General features: G+C 24.2%; 1 protein-coding gene across 1 annotated transcript in view; it reads left to right on the top strand.

The window, feature by feature from the left end:
- Positions 1–2564: 2564 nt before the first annotated feature.
- Positions 2565–27296, top strand: part of LOC145849837 (macoilin-1-like) — a 51946-nt gene continuing 27214 nt past the window's right edge. The window contains exons 1-5 of the mRNA XM_082954914.1: positions 2565–2688; positions 5184–5325; positions 5683–5809; positions 11217–11346; positions 15431–15600. Coding sequence (XP_082811040.1) covers positions 2597–2688; positions 5184–5325; positions 5683–5809; positions 11217–11346; positions 15431–15600 — 661 coding nt within the window. The 5' untranslated portion in view covers positions 2565–2596. The remainder of the gene's footprint in view (positions 2689–5183; positions 5326–5682; positions 5810–11216; positions 11347–15430; positions 15601–27296) is intronic.

The raw sequence follows: 27296 nt of genomic DNA on the forward strand, positions 1-27296 counted from the left end.
ATAAATATAAATAGTATACTTTTCAAGCCTATCAAAAATATACTTTTTGATACTTACAAACAAATTACCTTGACTCATTTTTCAGTTTATGATATAAATTGTTTTGAAAGAATTGTAAAGAAAAAATAGAAATTACTTTATGTTAACTAAATGTTTTTATTATTTGTTAAGCTTTAATTTTCAATCAAATGTATAATTTTGAACAATTGCTATCATTCACAAAGTTTTAAATGTTTTTAGTATCATAGTTCTTAATCTATATGGTAAAGCAAAATATTTAAACTTAAGTTGATTTTTTTTTCATAGTTATCTTGTAAAAAAGTTTATTGAGCTTTTGCTATAATATTTATAAAAGGCTAAGATTTTTTAATATGATTAAAGTATTTTTTATACTAAAGACATTTATAAATTTACAAAATTAAAACATTGTGAATTTTATAACAATACATTTCCTCTTTATGCCAAGTAATTTATAAAAATAACTAGTTTATATAATATGATTTAAAATAGTCAAATCAAAGTACTAAGAAGAAAGTTTTTATAAAATTTGTAAAAATTCTCATAATTTATTGCTTATTGTAGTTACAGTCATACTTGAATGATTTACACACTGTACAATTTGTTAATTATGTTGTTATTATGTGTGCTGAGACTTATACTACATGTTATAAACTATTGACTTAGAGGTTTTATTTAGTAACATAAGTATCAACAATCAGCATGTGTTTAAAGCATTTTATGTCTTAAATTTTCAATCAAATTTAGAATCAAAAACCTTAGACTTATTATACTTTTAAAAACATATAGTTTGTTTAACAATTTTTAAGGTTTTTTTTTAGTTTGTAGTTTATGAGTTACATTTTAAAAGTGGTAGAATTATACACAAAACTTAGCAAAACAAGGAGTTAGCTTTAAGCAGTTTAAAAGTTACTTAATCTTATATGTAACAGTTATTTTATAACTACTGTTTTTAATGTTAAACATGTACATTTACATACATTTAGTATTTAAAGTTTATTTAATTTGTCTAAAAATTCTCATAACTCATTGCTTATTGTAGTTACAGTCATACTTGAATGATTTACACACAATACAATTTGTTAATTATGTTCATATTGTATGTGCTTACATTTATACTACATGTTGTAAGCTATTGATATAAGGATTGTTTTTTGGCCATATGTGTGATTGAATTTTTTCACAACTTGGTCTTATTTTGTAGAGTTTTAACTAAGTTATAAGTTGCGTTTTACAGATTTTAAAATTAGACATAATTTTTGAGATATAGTCGGTTAAAGTCAGAGAGGCCAATTAGTTCTTTATAGAAGGAAAAAATCATACCACTAATAAAAAGAAATCACTAAAAATCTATCTTCTCCTACGGTTTTTGAGATAAAAAGCTCAAGTATTCAAAAAATGTTCCTTACACTATTAGAAATCTGTTGTAGGAGTTTTAACATTTTTCAACAAATAAAACTAAAAAAACTTTTTTTTTCAAAAAAAGTGAAGGTTTTTTTTATGGTCAATTTTTTTTTTAATTATTTAAAATTTTGTTAAGTCAATTTTTTTTAATATTGTATAAAATATTTTTGAAAGTTTGAGATATTTTCAAAAAATGTAGTATGAGATAGGTTTTTAGTGATTTCTATTTATTTACCGTTTTAGTATTCTCTTCCCATATGGAACTTATTTTACTCCCAACTTTAACAGCTATATCTCAAAAATTGTTTCTAGTTTTTAAGTCTGTAAAATGAAACGTGTAGCTTAGTTAAAAATGTACTAAATAAGATCAAGTTGCAAAAAAACTAATTATATAAGACAGATATCAAGATGTATGGTTACATGACAGTTCAAATTCAGACAATTCAAATTCTTATAGAAATATTTAAGAGACCATATCCAAAAAGTGTTATATATTAAAAAATTTAAAAAGTTTGTTTGTAGATCTTATTAAAATTACTAGGCATTTTTTATTTTTTGCAAAATTTATAATGTTTTTGAAGATTATAAAAAAATATTATTTGCTAAAACTTATTTAAGCCATATCCCAACAAATATTTAAAATTTTGTATCAAAAAATAGCTTGTAGATATTAATAAAACCTTCATATTTATTTTTAAAGATATATATTCTTTCTGGATTTATAGCTCTTAAAAAGAATTTAAGAATTTGAATTGTCTGATTTTTTATAGTAGTGCACCCAAGATGTGTTTTTAAGTTTTCAATGAAATTTAAATTTACTAACTTTACTATACTTACACTTTTAAAAAGATAAAGTTTTTTAAATAGTTGTAAGGGTATTTTTAAGTTTAAAGTTGGTGACTAATGTTTTATAATGATAAAACTATGAAAAAAAAATAACTATGGAGTATGATAGGAGCCAGCTTTGAAGAGTTAAAAGATCTCTTTATTTTGAATATAACATTAATTTTTAGATACTGTTTTAAATCTTCAGTTATATAATTGTTCTGTTACTTTTGGTATTTTATTTAGTAAAAACTACCGAGTAAAATATTGGATCATATTGTTTTAAAATTTATAATTACTATAAGTTTATAAATTAGAGATTTTCTAGTTTAGCATTTTTAAGTAAAATATGAGGCGAAGAACTGGAAATATAGAAGCTGGAAAACCTCCTAGGAAACAAGCTATGAAAAAATCTAAATTCGCAGACACATTTTTTGGAAGGTCTTTTAAACATATTTTTAAAACATTAAGTTGTTATGTTTTTATTAATTTGAAATATTTCAAAATTTAAATTAATTGCATTGCTTGTAAGTCAATTTATGTGTTTAGTTTTTAAAATTTTATAACTTTTCACGCATAAATCTTTGATAAAACTTTAACAAATAAATAATACATTTTGATAACATTAAATTATTTTAATATTTTTGTTAGCTCTCTTCAGAATGAAGTTGCTAAAAACTAGATAATATAATAGAAATTTACTCCAGTTTAAATTTTTTGAGATATTTAATAAAAAATAGTTATAACATAAAAGGTCCAAAATAAATAACCTGTTTTAAGATACTAATTTTAAATTAAGTCATTCTTTACAGTTTAAAAATTAAGTTTAAGATAGAATTAGTCAAAAATAAATAACTAAGATTATAAAAAAATTATATAAAACTGAATTAAAAAGTAAAATATTAAACTTTAAGTCGGTAAAGAACTACTAAATACAAAATTTAAAATTTTACACAGATATTTACATTAGGCTCTTTTGGTACTATTTTTGTTAAAATAAAAGTTTCCAATCTTTTATACACAACTGAGATAATTATTATACTTATAGTTTTTAGCCATTTTATTCTGAGGAGAGATAAGTAAAAGTATTAAACAAATGTTTCAAATTTAGAAAAAGAGTTGTTTTATATATGTTTTATAATAAAAATTAGTATCATGAGAAAGCTTTTCAAAACTTTTCATAGTGATATTAAATGTAAAAAATAGTATAGTTAGCAGTTTTTGTTTTACTATATTAATAGAGTTTATTCCTGGCTTTCTGTTATATTGCAAATTTTTTGAACTTCCTATAAAATTATAATTTGAAATATTTTTGAAAATATGGGATTGAATTTAATTAAAACCTTTGTTTACTAAAAGTATGAAATATACTTTGTCACCTTAATTAGGGCTATCACTCTATTAATTCAATCAGGCTAACTTGAACTGTTTTAGAATTAAAAATCTCCATATGACTCAATGATTTTTCTTTGAGTTAAAAAATACATAGATTTATTTTTGATAATGTTTAAATTTTTTGCTAAATAAAGCTGAAATTTCACTTGAATTTTCTATATTTTGCCTACCATAATTTAGTTTTAGTATTTTGTTTTAATCAATGATCAAAGATAATGTAAGATAATAAAGATAAAGACAATTAAAATAGAATCAGTTAGAAAATGTTCATTAACTTTTAGCTTATAATGGAAAATCAATGTAGAAGTTTTAAGTAAGTTTCTTAAACAAACATTTTAAAACATTTATGCGTAATATACATGGTTGCCAATTTACCTGGAATTTGACAATCTAGGCAAAAAAAAAACTCAAAAAACCTGGAATTTGAGAAACTAAAAAAAACTGAAAAAACCTGGGGTTTTGAACAAATTTTGATGATGACAATAAATTTTTATCTATACGATAGATTTAGCTCAAAAAATCTATCGTATAGATAAAAATTTATTGTCATCATCAAAATTTGTTTCTTTTAAAAAACACATTTAAAGTAGCTTTATAGTATCTTTTCAATGTTTTTATACTATTTAACACAGTTTCTTACCTTAAACTTAACTTTAAAATAAAAATAGACCCAAAAGTCTGTACTTTTAAAAACCTGGTGGAAAAAATTTTGAAAACCTGAAAAGTTTTTGAAAAAACGAGTGGCAACCTTGAATGTATAATTAAGAGAATATTGAGGGTTAATAAACATTTTGAAAATAATTATCTTAATTTTGAAACTTTTAAGTAAGCTATATGTTGCTTTTTAAAGTTTTATGATATTCAAACTGGGTTTTAAGATATAACCTGTTAAAGTTGAAGAGTACAATATGATCCTATCGAAGGGGAAAAATAAAATACTAAACAATTAAAACTTACTAAAAATATATCTTCTCCTATGTTTGTTGAAATAAATACATCAAATTTCCAGAAAATTTTCCTTGCAATATTAAAAAAAAAAGTATGTTGTAAATCTATTTTGTTGCTTATATTTAAGAAATTTAAATATTTAACTTTATAAATTCTTTGCAACAGATTAGTTTAGATTTTAACTTTAAAATAACTAATACATTATTTTAAATCTTTAAAACATATTTTTTTACATTTTTGAGTTGCATTATATTGCTTAATTTTGTAAGCAACTAGACCTTTATCATCAGACCTGAATCTTTTGGTAGACTAAGACCCAGGTTATGTTTATACTGTAAATTTTCAGTAGGTCATAAACAAAACAGCTTGTAGTAATTTATCTACAAAAAACATTTTTATGTTTTACCATAAAGCTACCATTTTCTGGTATGATACAATGTTCACTAGCAAGACAGCTATCTTAATTATGGTGATGTTGATAATCAAAGACGAATTCAAGTTATATCACCAACTTATCTAGGCTCTGATAACTTTTGCCTATTTCTATCTAAGTTTTGTGAGTTAATGTTATCAATATTTTTTTTTCTAAACAGTTCAATAGTCTACATGAAGTTTTTTGGAGCTTGGGCATGTATATTATTATTGGACTTCATTGTTGAGTTCAGATTTGAATATTTGTGGCCATTCTATCTACTAATGCAAAGCTGTATTGAAACTTGGAAATGTCAAGGAGTAGTTAGTTGTTTATTATTTTTATACAGATAACTCTCATAATTAAAGAAATAATAATTAATACTTAATCAATTTTTTTTAACGTTTTACAAATTTTTATAAGTTTTTAAACAACATTGACTTATTAGATATCAACAGTATTCTATCAAGTAAAAAAATGTTCTAAATTATTAAAATTTTATTAAAAGCACACTATTTTTATAATGCACTTTTTGATAAATCCCGCTGTTTATTATCATTTTATTTTTTTCACTAAACATAAAAAAAATTATTGTAATATATTTCATATGTATATAATTGCTAGTCTATTTAAATGTTGTTGAATTTTATAAATTTGATAACCACTAATTGTTTCCACAGATATATTCTGTTTTCTTTGTTTTTGTTGCTGTAACTTCTGACGCAATTTGTTTCTTTTTTATACCAATTCAATGGATATTTTTTATGGCATCTACATATGTTTGGATCCAATATGTTTGGCATACAGGTTAGATGTTGACCCTGTAGTTAATAATAGTTAATAATTTTAAGAAAGACTTAGTTTTTTAAATATTAGTTAAAACACAAATGTACAGCGTACATATCTGTTTAACAAATAATGTAGTTATATTCTTGTTGTTTTGTCAATTTTGTCACGTATAGTTTTATAAATAAGTGCATAAACAGTTAAAAACAGCAAAGTTTTTTTTTTATTGCAAAAAGTATTATATGTAATGTTTTTTTTACATCTTTGGAACTTTAATTTCAATATTATTGTTCTAATACAATGTTATTGCCTTCTCATACAAGTATCTTAAAAATCTATGTAATTAAAAAATTTTTTTTAAAGCCTTGAAAGTACTTATGTAAACATTTTTTGCTTGTTTAAACTTATTTGTTATAATCGTTTATGCTTCAAATTACAGTTTATCAATTGCAAAATGGTAATTACATCAGATTAATTTCTTAGTCTTGAAATACACAAACTTTAATTTTTCAAACATGTACTAAATTTAAAAAATGTATTTTTAAATCCAGAAAAATTACTTAACTAATAGATACTGTTTTCTATGTAAGTACAAAATTGTTTTTTGGTCTTTTATGAGAAAGTTACTTAAAAAGTGTTTCTAATCCCAATATAAATTCAAAATTGTAAGAAAAAAATGTTATTATGTATTGTTAATTGCTTCTAATGAATAATTAAAAATAGAAGAGTTTTGTATTGATGAACAGTTATGTAGTTTTTAAATAGTTACTACTATCAGGGTTGCCACAAAACCTGGAATCATGGAAAAACCTGGAATTTGAAACAATTTTTACATGTTAAGTAGTAAAATTTTGATTTGACATGAAAAATCTATCATATAGATAGAAAAAATTTGCCATCATCAAAAGATTTTTTATTAAAACCCATATGTGAAGTAGCTTTACAGTATCTTTTCAATGATGTGATACTATTTAAAATAGACTTAAGTTTAAACTTAAAATAGACCCAAAAATATTTAATTGGAAAAACCTAGAAGAAATTCAGAAAACCTGGAAGAAATTTCTCAAAAACCGGCGGCCACCCTGTAATACCCAAAAATGAAAGTAACATTAGTCTTATAGTTAAATCTGTAATTTTTCTTGTTTTATGTCTTGCCTTACTAATTTTATATGGTAAAAAGTATTGAGATTATATAAGTAAAGTAATATTGACATAAGCTTAATTGACATTAATTTTTTTTTTTGTTAAAGATTTTTTTTATTTTGTATCCATAGTTCAAATATCTAATCATAATTATAAATTAATTTATTAAAGTTTTTTATTTTTTAATGATACATTGATAAAAAATTGAATTCACATACAAATGTTACAGAAAAGTTATTTTCTTTATACTTTTTGATTGATTTTTAAATAATATGTTTAATTTATGAAAAAAATAAATATGTCTTTATAACCTTGCAGTTAAGGTAACTATTAACAGAATCATTTAAGTTTCATCCAAAGGTTTTAATTTGCGATAATAGTTTTTAATCAGACAATAACAGTAAGACTAAACAAAAAGTATCAATTTCAAAAGTATTATAAAAAAGAAAAATACCCTTACCCATATCTTTAAATACTAACTGGTTTAATTTGAATGTTTTAAAGAAATAAATTATTACTAATTTTAATTAAATTAGTTTGCAGTTTGTAAAAAAAAATTGAAAAATTAACATATAAATATATAAAATTTGTTTAGGTAAAAATAGTTCATTTAGTTATATTTATAATATTCTGAAACACACATTATTTCTTAAAGACTATTTTTAAAATGGAATCTTCGTGGGATTTAATTTCTGTGCACGACCAATGAACTTGTGGTTTATTATTTAGAATTACCTTTATATTATATTTAGTATTCTCATAACAAAAAAAAAAAAGATTAAAGTAATAAACGTTTTGTATGTAAATGTAACTTTTTTGTTTACTTGTTTATACTAAAAACTACGTATTGTGGTTTATATGTTTAGTTTTGCAATTTTATTTGATCAAAAACTGAGATTACTTTCACTAATTGAATTATTATGTAATTATTAATTATCATTAATATGATATCCTACCTTTAACAAAAGTTTTTTTTTTATTATAATTTGCATAAACTTTTTAGTTTGTGCAGATAAAGTGTTCTATAGTGAAATTATCTTATTTAATTTATCTGTTTAATTTAATAAAGTAAGCAATATTAAAGTCGTACTTTAATAATTTTAATTAAAAATTGTACACTACTGTATTCTTACTAATGAAACATTGATTCTTTTAAATACAATTTACTAAAGTATTTAATAATATATACGACAGAATTTGCTGTGACCAAATATTTTTTCATGTAAAAACAGTTAAAAAATAAATAAAAACGCTTGTTTTAAATATACCCTGCAAAGTTAGTGACTTTTTAGTAATATATAAAAAAATTTACACTATACTTGCAAAAGTTTTTTGACATTGTGGAAAATACTTACTAAAAGTTTTAAAGTAAGTGAAATTTAGTACGTTTTAATTTATTTTAAAATATTTAAGTTGAGAAACTTAACTGATTAGAATTTGGAAACATTATTTTAATTTTTTATTGTAAATTTTAAATAACGTATTAAAATCTAGTAAATTGCCATATCAATTCGATTCATAAGTAACTTTAATTTAAGAGCCTTAAGTGAAATGACTCATTGGTTTTTGAATTAATTGTTTATAAAGTCAGCTTAGTTTGAACTTTATTCAGCCATGTAAGTTTAAAAATAATTTTCGAAGTTAAAATTTCAAGTATATTTTAAATTTACTTATTTTTCTAGTATATAAAACTTTTATTTTTAAACTACTGTGCATAAAATACAATTGTTACACAAATTAAGAAGAATATTATAGACGAAGGTTAATTATGTTTTTAAACTTTAACTTAAGCGTAATTTTATTTTAATAAATATAAGACAAAAAGTTTATACTTAGTTTGAAAAATATTTATTTATTTGCAAGTATTTTTTTACCTCTAAACTTTTGAAATAATAGTTGCTTTTGTGTTTTTATTTACTTGAAATATGTAGTTTTTACTTATAATTTTTTTAAGTATGAAAAAATAAGCAAATGTTTCAATTAAATTATAAATGTTATTGTTCAATTGATAATATATTTTAATTAATATGGTTGCAACACCAGGGTTGCCACGGGTCAGGCTAAGTCATTTTTTTTGGGTCAAAATAACCAAAAGTCAGTTTTTTTAGGTTAAAATGCAAAGTGTCAGAATTTGTCAGTTCTAATTAAAGAAATTCCCTTATTTCCAAAGCCTTGAAATGATAAAAAATTAACAGGAAGTCCTTTACAAAGTCAGACTAAAATTGCAAAGTTTTCCTAGAAACATGTTGAACTATTACCCTATTTGAACAAGTAGTTGTTGTATTTGATCTTTTTAGTAAAGTGATAGTAAGTGTGGCAAGGACACTTCCATAGTGAAACTTTGATATATACACAACAGTCTATTTTGCAAAATGTTAGAATCAAACTGTTTTTGTTTAAGTAAGTTTTTAAGATCTTTATAACTAAGCACTTAGTTTAGTATTTTATGTAACAAGTTTATTGGTATGGTTTTCCTCTTTATTTTTTCATAGTTATTTAAGTTTTAAAAATAAGTAAAAGTAGTTCATGTTATTTATTTTTGTATTTTCAAGATTTCATTACAAATAATAAGAAAAAGAATTTTATAAAACAGATGTATGATTTACTTTATTCCAGTTATTATTAAGTTTGTAAAGTAAGTAAGAGTAGAAAAGTACGTATTAATTACAAATGTTTAAATTTTAATACCATTTTTCGTTTTGCAGAATTAATTATAATTTAGTTTGAGTATTTTAATTAAAAATTATTTGCTAGTAGTTTACTTCACATTTGTGACACTTGGAGGTCATTTACTAAGAGGTAAGCAGTGAGAAAAAAGTATTCCTAGTTCATTGCAAAAATTTTTATAATTAAGTTTATATTATTTATTTTTGCACTCCAATAACTTATTATTACAGTTATCTTTTACTGAGGCACACATTCTGAACACAGCAGCTACTCAGTTAAGAAATAGAATAGAAAGTTTGTAAGTAATAACTACTAGTCTAAATAAAAAAGAAACCCGACAGAAAGTTTTTATTTTAGTTCAAAAATGTGTACTGATGTGCGTACTTTAATGTGTACTTATCAAACTATGTGTGCTCAAAATACGTACTTGATAAAGATTTTCGTACACATAATGCGTATTTAACTGGAAGTGTGTACTTAAAACCAGTACCTAAGAGGAGAATAAATGTCAGGCTTAATCGGTCAAAATCTTAAAAATTCAGACTAAACTTACAAAACTTTGTGTGGCAACCCTGAACACACTCAAGATACCCAAGATAGCTAAGAATATTTTGATTTTTTTTCAAGCCCAGAATGACTCAGGACCAGATCTGGTAAAAAGCACAGAATAATGTTATAAAATCCCCGGCAGTAGGATTTAATAATTTTTAAATAAATTAATTTTTACTGCCGGGGATTTTTTGACATTAATCAGTACTTTTTACCAAGTCTGGTAAAGACAGTTTGATTTTTTATAATAATCTTAGAATAGTTTTAAGACTTTTAAAATTTCTCAAGACTTATTTTTTTCTAAATGTTCATTAGATTTAGTTGATCTAGTTTCAATATTTTGTTATCTTATATAACCAATTTTGTTTAAGATTATGATGTTTATTGTTTTTGAAAGCCTTGTGGCAAGTTCTTTACTGTTCTTAGAAATAACATTGAAGTATTTTTTTAATCATAAATTTATATTTATCATGATTTGAGTTTACATTAAACTGTTTAATGAAAACTGAAGTCAACATTAAAGTTAATGAATATGCATAAAAGTGAGTACTTTGTGTGGTAAGGTTTAAGTTAGTCATTTAAAATGTCAAATAATAATTAAAACTATTTTCTATTATATATAAAATTAACTAACTTAGTTACATAAAAATATCCACAAGTTTTGTTTTAAAATCTCAATTGATTTAAACGTTGAATCTTCGAAAAACAGTATTTCTCATAAGTTTAGTGAAATGCAGAAGCATTCACATACAACCTTCCTTTTAATTAATAAGAAGAAAAGTAAACATGCGGTGTAAGTTTGCGCAAGATGCAAAAATTTCTTTTTAAGGTTTTAAAAAAATCAGGATGACTCGTGGCAGTTTAAGGTCACTCAAGGCAGTTTTTGGTCACTCAGGACAGTTTTTTTGACTCAAAGAGTGGCAATCCTGTATTAAACATTTTTACAATTGATTATTAAGTAAGACTTAAGAGACACAATTATCTTTGCCAATAGTATTCTTATAACTGTACTATTAAAAAAGATATGTAAATACTTTAAATATTTTATTTATGAATTTTTTCAACACAGATAGAGGAATATGTGTACCAACAGTATTATTATGGACGATATTCATGTATGTAGAGACTGTATTAAGACTAAAAAATTTACGAAATCATTCCTTGCATGTTAAACTGTGTCTACCATTCGCTGCCCACTGGTTAGTTTTAAACATTTGGTATCATAAAACGATTTCAATCTAATTCATAATAGACTTAAGTTATTACCTAGAAATAATGATTTTACATTATAGAAACTTGAGTTAGTATATTAACTATTTTCCCTTATTATGTCTTAGGAAGATTTCATACAAGTTTAAGTTTTAAATTATTTCTTTAAAGTTTTTTTTGTCACATACATTTTGCTGTTCTGGTTAATTAACTCGAACTTACTTATTGTTGAGTAGTAGTGCTCACTTCTGACTTGAATTTTATTATATTTCAGTATGTTTGATTATTATAAGAAAGTTAACAAATTTTTTGTACTTACTTAAAAACATTTAGGCCTTGTTTTCAAAGTAAGTACAGTTAACTGAATATAAAATTTGAAGTTAATTTAGAATTTTAGATTTGTTTCTTTAAAAGTTATGTTTCCGAAAAGTTTCTATACTGAATTAAATATGAAGTTTTTATAAGCTACTAGTTAAATTTTAAATAGTTTTATAGTTTTTTTTCGCTGTTTTAGAATTGTCTTAGAGATTGTTCGGCTTTCATAAATTTGTAGTTTGGTTTAACTTAATGCTTTTAATAAATCGACTAATTATTATCAAAAAAGTGTATATACAACTATTTATAATTTTTTTTAGACGTTATAGTATATTTTGTTTTCGAAATTATATATTTTCATAATGTAGTTTTCTCAAACCGAAAAATTCCTCAACGTGATAGAGTCTGTAAGTAAACACAACTATTATTAATTGTCCAATATATGATATAACAGATTAAGTTGACTAGTTTGTATTTAGTGTAAATTTACATGAAACTTGATAATGTGTAATCAGCATACTTATATTGCCGTAGTTAATATCATTATTATAACAACTATTATTGCTAATCCAAAATGATATTTTAAACTGATATGGAAAAGAGTTTTTACATTAGTAAAACACTTTTAATAATTGTTTCTCTTATATATTGTGTAAAAACAACTCATATATGTATTTAAAAAGAAAAAAATAAATTAAAATCATTTAAAAAATAGCTGCAAAATTTGATAGATTATAATAACAGTTTATAAATTATCTGTGCAATTTTCAATATAATTTATTTATTACACATAGCATTGATTGCTGTATTGATTAGTTAAAAAAACTATTATAACGTCATAAGTGTTTTCTGGACATTGATATTAGCTCCGAGTTTTCATGAGGTAATAGTTTAATTGTTTAATAATTTTTTGTTTTATTCTAGTCTTTTTAAACTAAAATGTTTAAGTTTGTTAAACTTTTTTGTCATATACAGAAAGTTATTTTTATTTCAATAACATAGTTTTTTTGAGCCATTAAAATATAAAAAAGTAAACATGATAAAGTTTTAATTAAATTTTAAAATAGTTTTAACGTTATGCTCTATTCTTATTCAGATAACTGATACTTTAATTTATTTTAAAACATAGCAAAGTAAAACTATTTTCATTAAAACGTCTTGTGAAACTTAAATAATAACTTAACTTTTTTTCTAAAACTACAAAAAATTTAAAGTAGTTTAATAACAGTAAAGAACACTCATATTACATAAATTATCATAAAAATCGTCGATAAAATACATTTAGTTTGGTAAATTTATTTTTGTGATTGATGAATTTTAGGAGAATTAATATTGGCATCAATACTGTATGTAAAGCTGCATTTTAAGTAAATAAATATTTTAATTTTTTTCTGGTAATTTGTTAATAATACTTGATCTGTAAAAAATAGTCACTCATTTTTGGTTTTTATAATTAGTAATTCTTATAATTAGTTCTAGTAGTAATTTATTGTAAAACTATAAAACAAATATTAGCAGATATTTTAAAGCCTGATTAATAAATCATATAAAACATATGATACCTTTATATAACAGCTGTAAAATATAAAATTTCACTGTACGTGTGAATTTGTATAACGTTTTGATAAAAACTGATCATAATTATACACGTTTTTAATAAGTCTTAAAAGTTATGTGTAACACAATATTATTATCTATATTTCGATACTTGAAATTTTTTATATACTTTTATAATCATTTTAAATTTAAACACAAATATAACGTGTTTTGGCATTAAACTTTAAAATCTAAGCGAGCAAAGCGTGTATGAGAATCAAAACAACTGTTTTAGCAAGCAAATACTTTATTAGACTGACGACGTTTCGCTGCCCATAAGATATGTAAAAGTCTTATATATTACTTATGGAATAACGACTCTGTAAAGCTCTTCATGTCTTAAAGAGTAGCAAAAGGTTGTCAGTTTGAAAAAGTAAATACGTACAAAAATGCTTTGCAAGGTGTAATAGTTAAATAAATATACATAATAAATTGAAATTTGGTCTATACAGACTAAAATTAATATTTTTTAAGAAATTTAAAACAAAACAAATATTGTACAATAATATAAGTTTTTCACACTTATAAAGTGTAAGTATTTGGTTTTTAAATACATTTATGATATTGAGTTTTGTATATAAGTAATTAATTTTATTAATGTACATTGAACATAAATGAAAAATTAACATAAGTAACAAAAATAGGTATTATAAGATATTTTATATATAATTTTTAATAATGCAATTGGTATAAAATATAGTATTACATACTGCTATCAACTTTATTGTCATGTTTTTCAAATTATTGTTTTTAATTACAAAGATATTTTAAGTTTTTTGATAAAGATAGTTTATTTCTAATAAAAGTTTTACAACTCAAAAAGCTGTCGTTTCTTATACACTAAAATATATGTTAGTAAAAAAATTGTTAAAGAAAACTGTTAAAAGTAATATTTACCATTAAATAAAAGAAATTTTGTATTAGTTTATATTTTATAGGATTACTGTAGAAAAATAAAATTAAAATTAAATAAAGTCCTATCTTTTTCATACAAAAGTTCTAAATAATCCACGAATTGGCTAGTTTTGACTTGTTATAATTTATTTTCAGTTGAAATTTTAACTTTTTATGAAATTTTTATTTATCAATTCAGTCGAAAATCTGCGTAAAGTTTGTAATTTCCTGTTATATCATGTATATAAAGGGAAGCTAAGTTTCATTTATTCAATATTTTGTATGAAAAAAATATCAATTTTTTTTACGTTGCCTATCACTGCAAGTTGTTTTGATTTTTTACAAGTTTACTATGCAATACATTTAAAAGGCGTTTGATACTTGTTGAGTTACAATTACATTAATTACCATGCGTTTACAGATAATAATAAATTCTATTCGATAGCTTCAGAATAAAAAAGTATGTTTTGTATATTATTTAATTTAGCATTTTAATTTACAACTTTTAGGTTTAGTTTTTATCCTAAAGTTGCTATATAAAATTTATTAACTTTTATCTAGTTCAAGTTAACTTTTTTAAAACTTTGTTTAATAAGCTAGTTTATAAACTTGAATTTGTATTACTTATATGTTTTACAAAACCAAAATATATATCAAGCTTAATAAAAAAAAAATAAATACACATAACATTTAGTAAGAGAATATTTAAGACGATTAGTATTTTATTTGAATTATGTTAAACTAATTATCTAATGATAAAAACGTGTGATCTTTATTAAAATTTTTCAAGGCGTGCTCTACATTTTGCGGACGTATACTATAACGAAAAGTGTCGGAAACAATTTTATAAACTTTACTTTATAAAATTTTAAATTTTGCAGTTTAATATGAAATATTTTGTTTTGACCATAAATAGAATATTTACAAACAATATGTGCAACAACTATCGAAAATTTAATAAATTTTACGTTATTTAGATTTGTTTTTATCAATTTACTTTTGACAAAATTTTGTATTATTTTTTTTCACTGTACAACAAAACGGTTTTGCTAAATAAATTTACAAAGCTGTTTGAATTTTAACTGTTTTATCAAGGTTTAAAATGTAGAACATTTTATAAATTGTTTAATAAATTTTATAAGTTAGTTTATGTTGTGATGTTTTGTTATACTAAAAATTTTGGTAATGGATCTCAATAAAAAGACCCGTTGATTTGTAGCATGTAAAATCCTGAATTTTTTGGCTTTTGTTAATAAAATATTTTTATAGTGTGGGCCATCCATTTGTCTCGTTAGGATTAGGATTTAAATCATACATTCAGTACAAAATGCGAATAAAAACTCAAAAGCATGTCGAAAAAGAAAACAATTTCTACTACGAATTATTAAAAGGTGCTTTACCTCAGCCTGAGCCGCAACAGCTAGCTATACAATCTACTGGTTAGACTCATGTTTAAATAAACAATTAGACTATAAGTAAAATAAAATTTATTTTTTAACGGTTTGCTGGTTTTTGTTATTGACAAAAGTTATAAGAAGAAGCATGCTTGTTGTGCGATCAGATATTTTTGAAAATAAATAGTGAATCTTATTATTGATATAGTTTACATAAATAGTTTTGCTCTTTAGTAACCCTAAATGTTTTAAATATAGTTCTAGCATCTAGAGTTTTTTTTTGCATAACGTCAATAAACTAACTGATGTGTAATAAATTATATGTAATCCCCAAAGTGTGTACCAAAGAATACAATATTTATATATGTGAAATTTGTTTTGATACACTTAATTGATATGTAAGATACAGCTAAGTTAAATCTGATTTACTATTATTTAGTTTGAAATATGCGTATATATACCACAGATGTTATTGTGTTAAAACTTTATTCCGACTAACGGCGTTTCACTGCTCTCAAATAAATTTAAGAACAGATCTACGGAGTATATAAAATATTAACACACATTAGAAAAAAAGCAGAAAAAGCATGTATAATTATGTATAGTGTTTATGTAGGTAGTAACTATAAACGAACTTTATGGTTTAAAAACAAAGTTCGGGATAAAAACATAAAATTATAAAATTGTCTACAAAAAATACAAATTTAGTAAAAGTAAGCACTAATCTCAAATAGCTCTAAGAATAGGCAAGTTTTTAAAATGAAAATTAAATTGAGTTGTGCAGAAATGTTACGTCTTAATAAATTTAACAAATTGGTCAATAATTTATGCATCTTAAAAACATGAAATATTAAATTTGCAAACATTTGTGAGTGTGAGTGTTGTGAAATAAATTAGTACATAAGTAGACAGAGTTATTTAAAGTAGAATCGTCGGTTGTGGGGACAAATATTCGATAAATCTTGTTGCTGTAAATTAAATAAGAATTAAACTATTTTTTTAATTATAATATATTTTTGATCAATATTTATAAACTGTTGTAAAGTATTATGGGTTTGTAAATATTTTTTGTTAGTAGTGATAATAGTTTTTGCTAAATCCATACTATTTTCAAAATTTATAAATTTTATTAAGTAAATTTTTTTTTTGATCTAATTCATTAATGTAAATGTTGTTTTTTCTAAGTTGTATAAAAAAGTTAATCAAAGTTGTTATGAATAGCAAAGGAAAAAATTTAAATTTATGAGAATTTTTTACTAAAGACTAAAATAAGTTCTGGTTAAACCACAAACTTAAGTTGTTGAAATAGTTTAACTGTTTAAATCTATTAAATGGTTTTAACTTTTGATTAGTTACTTTTAGAAAATACTTTTTTTTTTCTAAATCTAATCCAGCTAATATCTGTAGATTTGTTTTAAGTTGAATTGATAAATTTTTTTAAGTTTATTTAGTTTGTTGAGGTTAATCAATTAAATTTTTGAATAAAGAAACTCCACAAAGATAACTTTTAATCAGTTAATCAACTCCGAATTATAAGTTTTTTTAAATTACGAGTTTGTAAGTAGTGTTTTGATCGAAACGTTGATTAATATTGTTAATGCAGGCTAATTATTTAAACTGAAATTTTTCAAGTTTCAAATTATCTATATCTTAGTTGAAGTATATTTTACAATTTGTCTATAGTTATCAATATTAACTGCAATTTTTTTATTCTTAACTCTAAATGAACTTTTATTTAAGTTATGAAGTGTTATAAAACAATTTTTTTTATAGTAATTTCTATGTTTTGAATGAGACTTTGACTAACATTAATTTTTTTAAATTTTTTCTATAAAATGATTAAAATGTATTTGAAAAAAAGTAATTTCAATTTGTTTTGTAAAGCTTTTAAAAACAAAAATATCAAGAAAATCAACGAAATTCTTTAAAATAGTCTTATACTTAGTTAACTTACTTTGGACAGTAACTCTAAATACTTAAAGTATGCTAAATAGAGTTTTCGGTAAAACTAGTTAAATTATATATATTTTCTTATAGTACATAGAAATCAATTTAGTTGCTGATGTTTATGTTAAAATAGTAAAACCATGTAATTTTTGAATCAATATTTTAAAGATTTTTCTCATACTTTTGCTTGTTCTACACTTTATTTAACTACTTATGAACAGTAAACATATACCTTTTTTTCATTAGCATTGGAATTCAACATTTCTATAATTTGAATATTTATGTTTTTCTATAATCTAAGTTGTTTTTTTTTTCATAATATAAAGTTTTTTTTTTATGTTTTACCTTTAATTTTAATTTAAAACAGAGTATTTTACCGTTACATTTATTTACTTAAATAAGCAATTTAGTGATTTACGTCATTATAAAGGCTTCCTCATTTATAATTAATAAGTATGTTGTTTACTGATTTATAGATTTCAAACAAATTTCTAACAAGTATTGGTGTATAAAAAACGTAGTTTCAAATAAAGACTGTTTATATTTTTTTGATATACTTTATTACTATTTTTAATCAAGAATTTTGTAAAACTTTGAAATTTGGAGTGATCTTTTCTTAATAGTGCTTTTTATTTTTATAAATATTTAACTAACAAAGTTAAAGTTAAAAACTAATTAAGACTTTAAAAAAAATAACCTACATATATAACATTTTAGATATATTTATTAAACTTAGATAAACAAAACAAAAAAAAAACTTAAAGTAGAAAAGTGAATGAATAAATCAATTAAAGGGGTGTTAAGAATTTTTTAACAAAATTTAACATTGGTTCCTATATAAAAGCTTTAAGTATCAATTATAAGTCAATTTTTTTAGAATGTAATTTTTTAATTAACTTTTGTGATTTGACGTTTTTGTAAAAAGTTTCCCATACAAATTATAGACCAACATTTTTTCATTGTTTTTTTCTCAGAAATTTGAAAATTTACTTAAAGTCTTTCTATTTTTGGGGTAAAAACCTCAAATTGTTAGGCAATATTCCTCATAAAGTTTGAAAGACTCTGAACGTTGAAATTTTAAACATTACAGAATAAAGAAATTTAGATTATAAAAAAAAAAGATTGTTTTTTTAAATAATTTATTTTTTCTTTGATTTTATTATTTTTAGTTTTTGAAGTTTATGTATTAGTGTTGACTTACTGTAAAAATTCAAAGAAGATCGGTTAAAAAAAGAAGATCATTTTTAGTTAATTTTTTTTTTTGCGTTTTTAGTCTACACTTTCCATTAGGATCCTAATAACTTTTATTACTTAAGTCTTGAAAGTTACTCTAAATTTTTTTAAATGCTTAAAAAGAAATTGATAGCAAAAACGTTAAAAAAATAACATCAACTTGTAAAAAAACTCCATAGAACTGCTCATATTTTATGAGCAGCTAAACTGCTTAAGTTTAAATAAGTATTTACTTACAAAAATCATTTTATACAATTAACTATTATATAGTTAACATTAGTTCATTAATGGTAACTAAATTGTTGTAGCTTGTATTTAAAATTTTTGAAATTATTTGTTATAAAATCTTTTATACGTATGAAGTATGTGTACTTTGTATACAATTAGTTTATAATTATTATTTTTTATATGTTATTTGCAATATTTGTTTATAACTCAATAAAGTTTTAGATTTGTAATGTTTTAAAAAAATAATTTGTCAGAAGTTGTTATTAGTTTTAACCACTAGTTTTAGTAAAATGTTAGTTTGTAGTACCTTTATAGATAAAGTTTAATAATGTTTAAATTGTATTTAGTTATATATGCTTTTAGTTTACAGCAGTAGCTCCAAAACTAACGGAGCGATATCGCCTTCTTTGGAAACTACTGGTTTTCAACAACGATATTTTTAACTTTAAAGGATTAAATGTTTTATAGATTTGAGATTAAATATGGACTATAAGATAAAAAAAAACAGTTTAATGTCAGTTGTATAGTAATAAAGTTTTAAAATCCAATCTAAAAACAATGATTGAACTTAAAAGCTGAAACAATTAAAGACCAATTGAATTATTGTTACGTAATTAAATTCTTCTTAGGTTTTTCAAGCTGAACTAAAAAGCTACTTAAATTTGTTAACATTATAACTATTAATACATTTGAAAGTTATTCAGTATGAAGTTTAATCTTTTTAAATAGTTAAGTAAAACAAAGTTTCTCTATACGTTTTTTTGGGTTGAAAAAATGTTGTATTAGAAAACTATATCTATATTTTTATATTATACTGTAACGTTTATAATTTTCTATTTTATTTAACTAATTTGCTAACTTTTATCGTTGTTTACTTACAGATAATTTTTCGTACTTTTAAAGTTAAAAAAAAAATAACCTGTCATTGTAACAATATTCTTATACAGTTTTATAATTTATTACTTAAATTTATTCCTAAATTAGAATACGACAGCCTATTACTAAAATCGATCCGAAAATCATATAAAAAAAGTGACAAAACAGTTATGAATGAGATAAATAAAGAAGCCAAAGAAATAGTAACAAATCTAAAACTTGAAAAGAAATTAGTAAACCACTTACCTAAGCAACAATGCTATATAACGCTAAAAGACCACAAAAAGGATTTCGCCAGCAATCCCAAAACAAGATTAATAAATCCTAGCTATTCAGACATAGGTCAAATTAGCAAATGTATAATTGACAGAATCAACAATGTATTAAGAAAATCAACCAAATACCTACAGTGGCGAAGTTCCCAAGAAGTCTTAAACTGGTACAAAAAACTAAAAAAACACAAATACAAGTTCATGAAGTTTGACATTGTGGAGTTTTACCCATCTATATCAGAAAAGCTATTAAGTAAAGCCTTAGCTTTTGCAAAAGAAAGTACAAAAGTAAGCGAACAAGAAATTAAGATCATCTTAAACGCATCTAAATCTGTATTACATAACAAAGAAGAAGTATGGGTAAAAAGAAAGAGTAACACAGAAGAGAATGAACTTTTCGACATTACCATGGGAGGTAAGCATGGAGCGGAAATATGCGAACTAGTAGGTCTCTATATACTACATAAACTCAGGAATGCTTTAACCAAATGGGTTATTTTTATTGATTTTTATGTTTTATGTCTTAACTACGTGGTCTCCAGTAACTTACTGACTGCTATACTTACGAGAAGTAAATAATATACAAACAGTATAAGTTACAAAACTATTTCCTAAGTTATGAATAAAACACACTTTGAATAAATGCAATTTAATTTATTTTCAATAATAATTCTTAGTTCTGAAGAAAGAAACTATTAAATCACGACACAAATAAAATCTATAAAAAGTATCAACAAAGTTACATAAATACTAACATCAACTCCGCGATGTAGACGTTTTCTTTATTCTCGAAACTTGAATAAAACGTTTAACTTAATCGTAACTAGATCATACCGCGGAATAACTTTGCAACTCACTTTTACGCGTATTTGAAAGACAAACGCCGATATATACTCGTCGGAATGAAATTAACTCCTTGAAATAATAAAAATGTTTGTTTTTAATACTGGAAGCACGTCACGAAATCTGCGTAGACAGTTTACAACATCCGCTTTAAAATACGAAAATGAGATGTTAATATCATTACATTGTTTCTTTTTAAATTTTCAATTTTAACGTTTTAAGCCTGGTTTTAAATAATTTAAATCCTTACAATCCTACTTAACTTTAAACTTTTTTATAATTATTAAAAGGCCGCGTCAAAAAAAAAAGTAAGAAAAAGAAACTGAATAACTTATTATTTCAAAAATTACATAATTTACAAAAATTAAGTAAAGACACAACATAAGGACAAATTAAATTCATTTTGTTGTCTTTAATCATTCTCTCCGGCTTCTTGTCCTTGGACTTCTTGTAATCGGGCTGCTTCTTTTACTGTGGTTTATTTAGCAGGCACGAATTCTTTTAATTCGCTTGTTCTTATCCAAATTCAAAAATTCATCGAATTCACTTGTTGACATAGAAAATATTCATCTTTTCATTGTCCATCATTGTTGTATTCATTTGAAAGAATTCATTCCAAAAAATACGCGGCTCAAAAAAAAAAAAATGAGATATTCTTTCAAGAAAGTTTAGTAAAAACTACTATGTTATTATGCCAAAAGACAATAACGAAACTGTCAGAATTTACTTTCAAACCCATTTTTTTATACATAACAAAACAAAAATTAAGCATTTAAAGATGCATTTAAAGAAAATTAATAGTTTAAAAAACATGAAAAACTTTAATTTTGTTTTTAACTTAGAAAAACATATGTTCTTAATATTCAACTCGCAAACTTTAATAAACAAAACAGAAAACATTTTCTTTAAAATATTTTACAAAACAATAAGTAGTATTTCATGCACAAACTTTTATAGGATTCAACTATAAAATATTTCTATTAAAGCAACACAATACTTAAGCATTATAGAAATTTATAAAGAGAAAAATTTAGCGAGTGCTATTTTCGATCGTTAACAGTCAAAACTAAATGGGAGTTGAAAGTAATTTAAAATTCAAAATTTATAGGAAAAATTTATCACGAGTCGAATTGAAAGCTTTAAACTTGAACTTGATTATTTTACGAGCAAAAATCTGATAAATCAGTTTTGTTTTAAAGTTAAGAGTAAAATGTAGTTACTAAATTCTCAATATAAAAATAGGCTTATAAAACTTTTTAATTGTATAATTGTTATGTCTTAGCTTTTAATTAATAGTTCAGTTACCAAACTGTAATTTATAATATAAAAAACTTCATAACACATCATTAAAAGTAAAAAAACTATAAACTTTTACAATTCAGAAATTTTATCAGAAAAGAACACAAAATAAATAGACTTAATAGTTTCTTTCAGTTTAAATTCTTAAAAATATTACCTGAGTTTGAAAAAATTTAAAATAGATTTTCATGTTAATAAAAAGTTACAACTTTTTACCTTTATTAAAGTCTGTTTCGTTAGTTTTGTGAAAATATTTATATTTTATCTTCAAAAGGCTTTATGATAAATGTTAAAAGTTTTAGACCTGCTATTAGTAATTCTGACTCTTTTTTGTTCTGTGTTATAATTTCTTTTTTGTCAAAGGAATTAAGTACTGCCAAATTGTTTTTCTCTTTAGCTAATATGTTGCTTGATACGCTAGTTTGTGATTTTGTTTTTGAAGAATCGTAATATCTTGAGTCTTGTTTATAACTTTTAAGCTGCACTGTTGGCGCTTTATGTTTTGGCTCGCTATCATATTTTTTATTGTAACTGCTATTTTTCTGATGTTGTTTCTGATGTTTTTCTTTGCTAAGTTTACCTTGTTTTGCTGTAAAAACAAAAACTTGCTTATAAGCTCTATTAGCTTTTCTTTTCCGCTGTTGAGGGTTACTTGAATAATAGTTTCCGCTTAATCTTTTTTGTTGAAACTTTTGGTTGTAGTTTGAATTCTTATCTACAGCATATTTAGACCCTTGAACTGTTTTACCATTAGGACCTGTCACGTTTGCGGCTTCTGACATGTTATTTTTACCTACAACAATATCAAACTGGACTTTTTCTCCTTGTGCAAGAGTCCTTAAGAATTTGTTCGGGTTGTTTTTTATGATAGCTGTATAATGAACAAAAATATCGCTGTTCCGATCATCACGTTGAATAAAACCGTAACCTTTGCGAACATTAAACCATACTACTTGACCAGTTACTCCAACTGCTATAGTGTTTTTGGTTACCTGAGCTTTTTCTTTAACTGTTTGAAACTCTTTGGTTGTATTAGATGTTTTTGTAGGTAAGTTTTGATGACATGACAAACACTGTGCTATGTTAACATTATTACTACTATTCACATTGTATGATTTTCTTAGTTTAAAACTATCTCTATCTTGGTTATGTTGACGATAATTGTAATTATGATTAATACCATTATTTCTAAAATGAAAATTTTGTTGATAATTAGGACGAACTCGCTTATGGTAATTTATTTTAGACCTATGCTGACTTTGCTCATACTGCTGTAGTCTATTGTAATTAACTTGCTTAGGTACTAATGCGTTTTCTTTATAAGCATTCCATATGGCTTGTCCTTTTCTTTTAAAAACTTCTAAGCTTTCATCAAAGTGTTCCCTAATCTTATCTTTAATCGAAAAGGGCATTAAGTATGCAAGAAAAAACTTAATTCTGTCCTGTTCTCGACATTTGGCCCAACTTACGGCTGTAGCAAATATTTTATTAAAGTTTGTACACTCATTCCAAATTGGAATTTTATCTAAAATTTCAGCTAATTGATTGTCCCTATTAATAAAAAAGTTTCTTAAAGAACTGTAGTTTCTTTCACCTCGTTCTGTCATTTTATAATAGTCTGACAACTCTTCTCTCGGCCAAAACCCAGTTAAAAATTTATACTTTTCTGTATTACTAGAAATATTTTCATTTAACATTTCCTCCTCGAAAAAACTAATAATATCACGAGGGTTTCTTACAAAGTCTAACCTTTTAAACTTTTTACTTAGTCTTTGCGCCTTAAATGTGTCGCTAAAAATGTTTAAATTATTTTGATTACTTTTTTTGTAATCATCGTAAAAAGGTTCGCGTTTTTCTAGCATCGCACGTTCGTAATGTGGTGATCTAGACTGCTTTAATCTATTATTTAGTTTTTTTATTTGCATTTGCAAAAATCTTAACTCTTCTTCATTTGTTAGCTGCTTAACTTCGCTTGATTTTCTAAATTGTTGTTGAATGCTGTTTAACTGATAAAATTCAGCATTATCAATCATCATCTCTGCTTGATGAGAATTATTAAGATTGATATCGTCATTGTTGTTTGTGTGCATTTATTTTGTTGACTGCTCAAAGATTCCTACCAGAAGAAACAAGGTTCTTAAAAGACACTGCGTGGTTTCCACTTTAACCAAATTGGACTTTACTTTCGAGCTAGTTTAATATAGTTACAAACTTATTCCTAAGTTATGAATAAAACACACTTTGAATAAATGCAATTTAATTTATTTTCAATAATAATTCTTAGTTCTGAAGAAAGAAACTATTAAATCACGACACAAATAAAATCTATAAAAAGTATCAACAAAGTTACATAAATACTAACATCAACTCCGCGATGTAGACGTTTTCTTTATTCTCGAAACTTGAATAAAACGTTTAACTTAATCGTAACTAGATCATACCGCGGAATAACTTTGCAACTCACTTTTACGCGTATTTGAAAGACAAACGCCGATATATACTCGTCGGAATGAAATTAACTCCTTGAAATAATAAAAATGTTTGTTTTTAATACTGGAAGCACGTCACGAAATCTGCGTAGACAGTTTACAACATCCGCTTTAAAATACGAAAATGAGATGTTAATATCATTACAATGCGCTCCCAAACCTAACAACAGGATTGTACCGCGACGATGGCTTAATGGTCATAGAAAAAAACAAAAGTAATGTTGATATAGAGAAAATTAAAAAATCCATGCACAACATATCAAAAGAAATGGGAATAAAGTTAGATATTGAAAATCCTTCACGTAAAATTAACTATCTAGACTTAAGCTTCAATCTATACAACCACACATTCCAACCATATAGAAAAGAAAACAGCAAAATTATATATATTAATTCAAAGTCCAACCACCCTCCAGCAATACTGAAACAAATCCCAAAAATGATAGAAGAAAGACTTTCCAAAAATTCTAGCAATGAAAATCTATTCAATGAAATAAGTAAAGATTACAATGACGCAATAAAGTTAAGTGGCTATAATTACAAAATAAAGTTGTAATGATATTAACATCTCATTTTCGTATTTTAAAGCGGATGTTGTAAACTGTTTTACGCAGATTTCGTGACGTGCTTCCAGTATTAAAAAAACAAACATTTTTATTATTTCAAGGAGTTAATTTCATTCCGACGAGTATATATCGGCGTTTGTCTTTCAAATAAGCGTTAAAGTCAGTTGCAAAGTTATTCCGCGGTATGATCTAGTTACGATTAAGTTTAACGTTTTACTTCAATTTATCGAGAATCAAGAAAACGTCTACATCGCGGAGTTGATGTTAGTATTTATGTAACTTTACGATTGTTGATACTTTTTATAGATTTTATTTGTGTCGTGATTTAATAGTTTCTTTCTTCAGAACTAAGAATTATTATTGAAAATAAAGTAAATTGCATTCATTCAAAGTGTGTTTTATTCATAACTTAGGAAATAGTTTTGTAACTTATACTGTTAGTATATTATTTACTTCTCGTAAGAATAGCAGTTAGTAAGTTACTGGAGACCACGTAGTTAAGACATAAAACATAAATCATCATTACAATAACCCATTTGGTTAAAGTGGAAACCACGCAGTGTCTTTTAAGAACCTTGAATCTTCTGGTTACAAATCTTTAAGCAGTCAACAGAATAAATGCACACAAACAACAATGACGATATCAATCTTAATAATTCTCATCAAGCAGAAATGATGAATGATAATGCTGAATTTTATCCGTCAAACAGCATTCAACAACAATTTAGAAAATCAAGCGAAGTTAAGCAGCTAACAAATGAAGAAGAGTTAAGATTTTTGCAAATGCAAATAAAAAAACTAAATAATAGGTTAAAGCAGTCTAGATCACCACATTACGAACGTGCGATGCTAGAAAAACGCGAACCTTTTTACGATGATTACGAAAAAAGTAATCAAAATAATTTAAACATTTTTAGCGACACATTTAAGGCGCAAAGACTAAGTAAAAAGTTTAAAAGGTTAGACTTTGTAAGAAACCCTCGTAATATTATTAGTTTTTTCGAGGAGGAAATGTTAAATGAAAATATTTCTAGTAATACAGAAAAGTATAAATTTTTAACTGGGTTTTGGCCGAGAGAAGAGTTGTCAGACTATTATAAAATGACAGAACGAGGTGAAAGAAATTACAGTTCTTTAAGAAACTTTTTTATTAATAGGGACAATCAGTTAGCTGAAATTTTAGATAAAATTCCAATTTGGGATGATTGTACAAACTTTAATAAAATATTTGCTACAGCCGTAAGTTGGGCCAAATGTCCAGAGCAGGACAGAATTAAGTTTTTTCTTGCATACTTAATGCCCTTTTCGATCAAAGATAAGATTAGGGAACATTTTGATGAAAGCTTAGAAGTTTTTAAAAGGAAAGGACAAGCCATATGGAATGCTTATAAAGAAAACGAATTAATACCTAAGCAAGTTAATTACGATAGACTACAGCAGTATGAGCAAAATCATTATAAGTCTAAAATAAGTTACCATAAGCAAGTTCGACCTAATCATCAACAAAATTTTCATTTAAGAGATAATGGTTTTAATCATACTTACAATTATCGTCAACATAATCAAGATAGAGATAATTTTAAACCAAAAAAATCATACAATGGGAATAGTAGTAATGTTAACATAGCACAGTGTTTGTCATGTCATCAATACTTACCCACAAAAACATTTGATATAACTAAGGCGTCACAAACAGCCGAAGAAAAAGCTCAAGTAACCAAAAACACTATAGCAGTTGGAGTAACTGGTCAAGTAGTATGGTTTAATGTTCGCAAAGGTTACGGTTTTATTCATCGTGATGATCGGAACAGCGATATTTTTGTTCATTATACAGCTATCGTCAAAAATAACCCTAACAAATTCTTAAGGTCTCTTGCACAAGGAGAAAAAGTCCAGTTTGATATTGTTGTAGGTAAAAATAACATGTCAGAAGCCGCAAACGTGACAGGTCCTAATGGTAAAACAGTTCAAGGGTCTAAATATGCTGT

Source organism: Thalia democratica, chromosome 2 (assembly GCF_965202585.1).
Source record: "Thalia democratica chromosome 2, ktThaDemo2.hap1.1, whole genome shotgun sequence".
Classification (NCBI taxonomy): Eukaryota; Metazoa; Chordata; class Thaliacea; order Salpida; family Salpidae; genus Thalia; species Thalia democratica.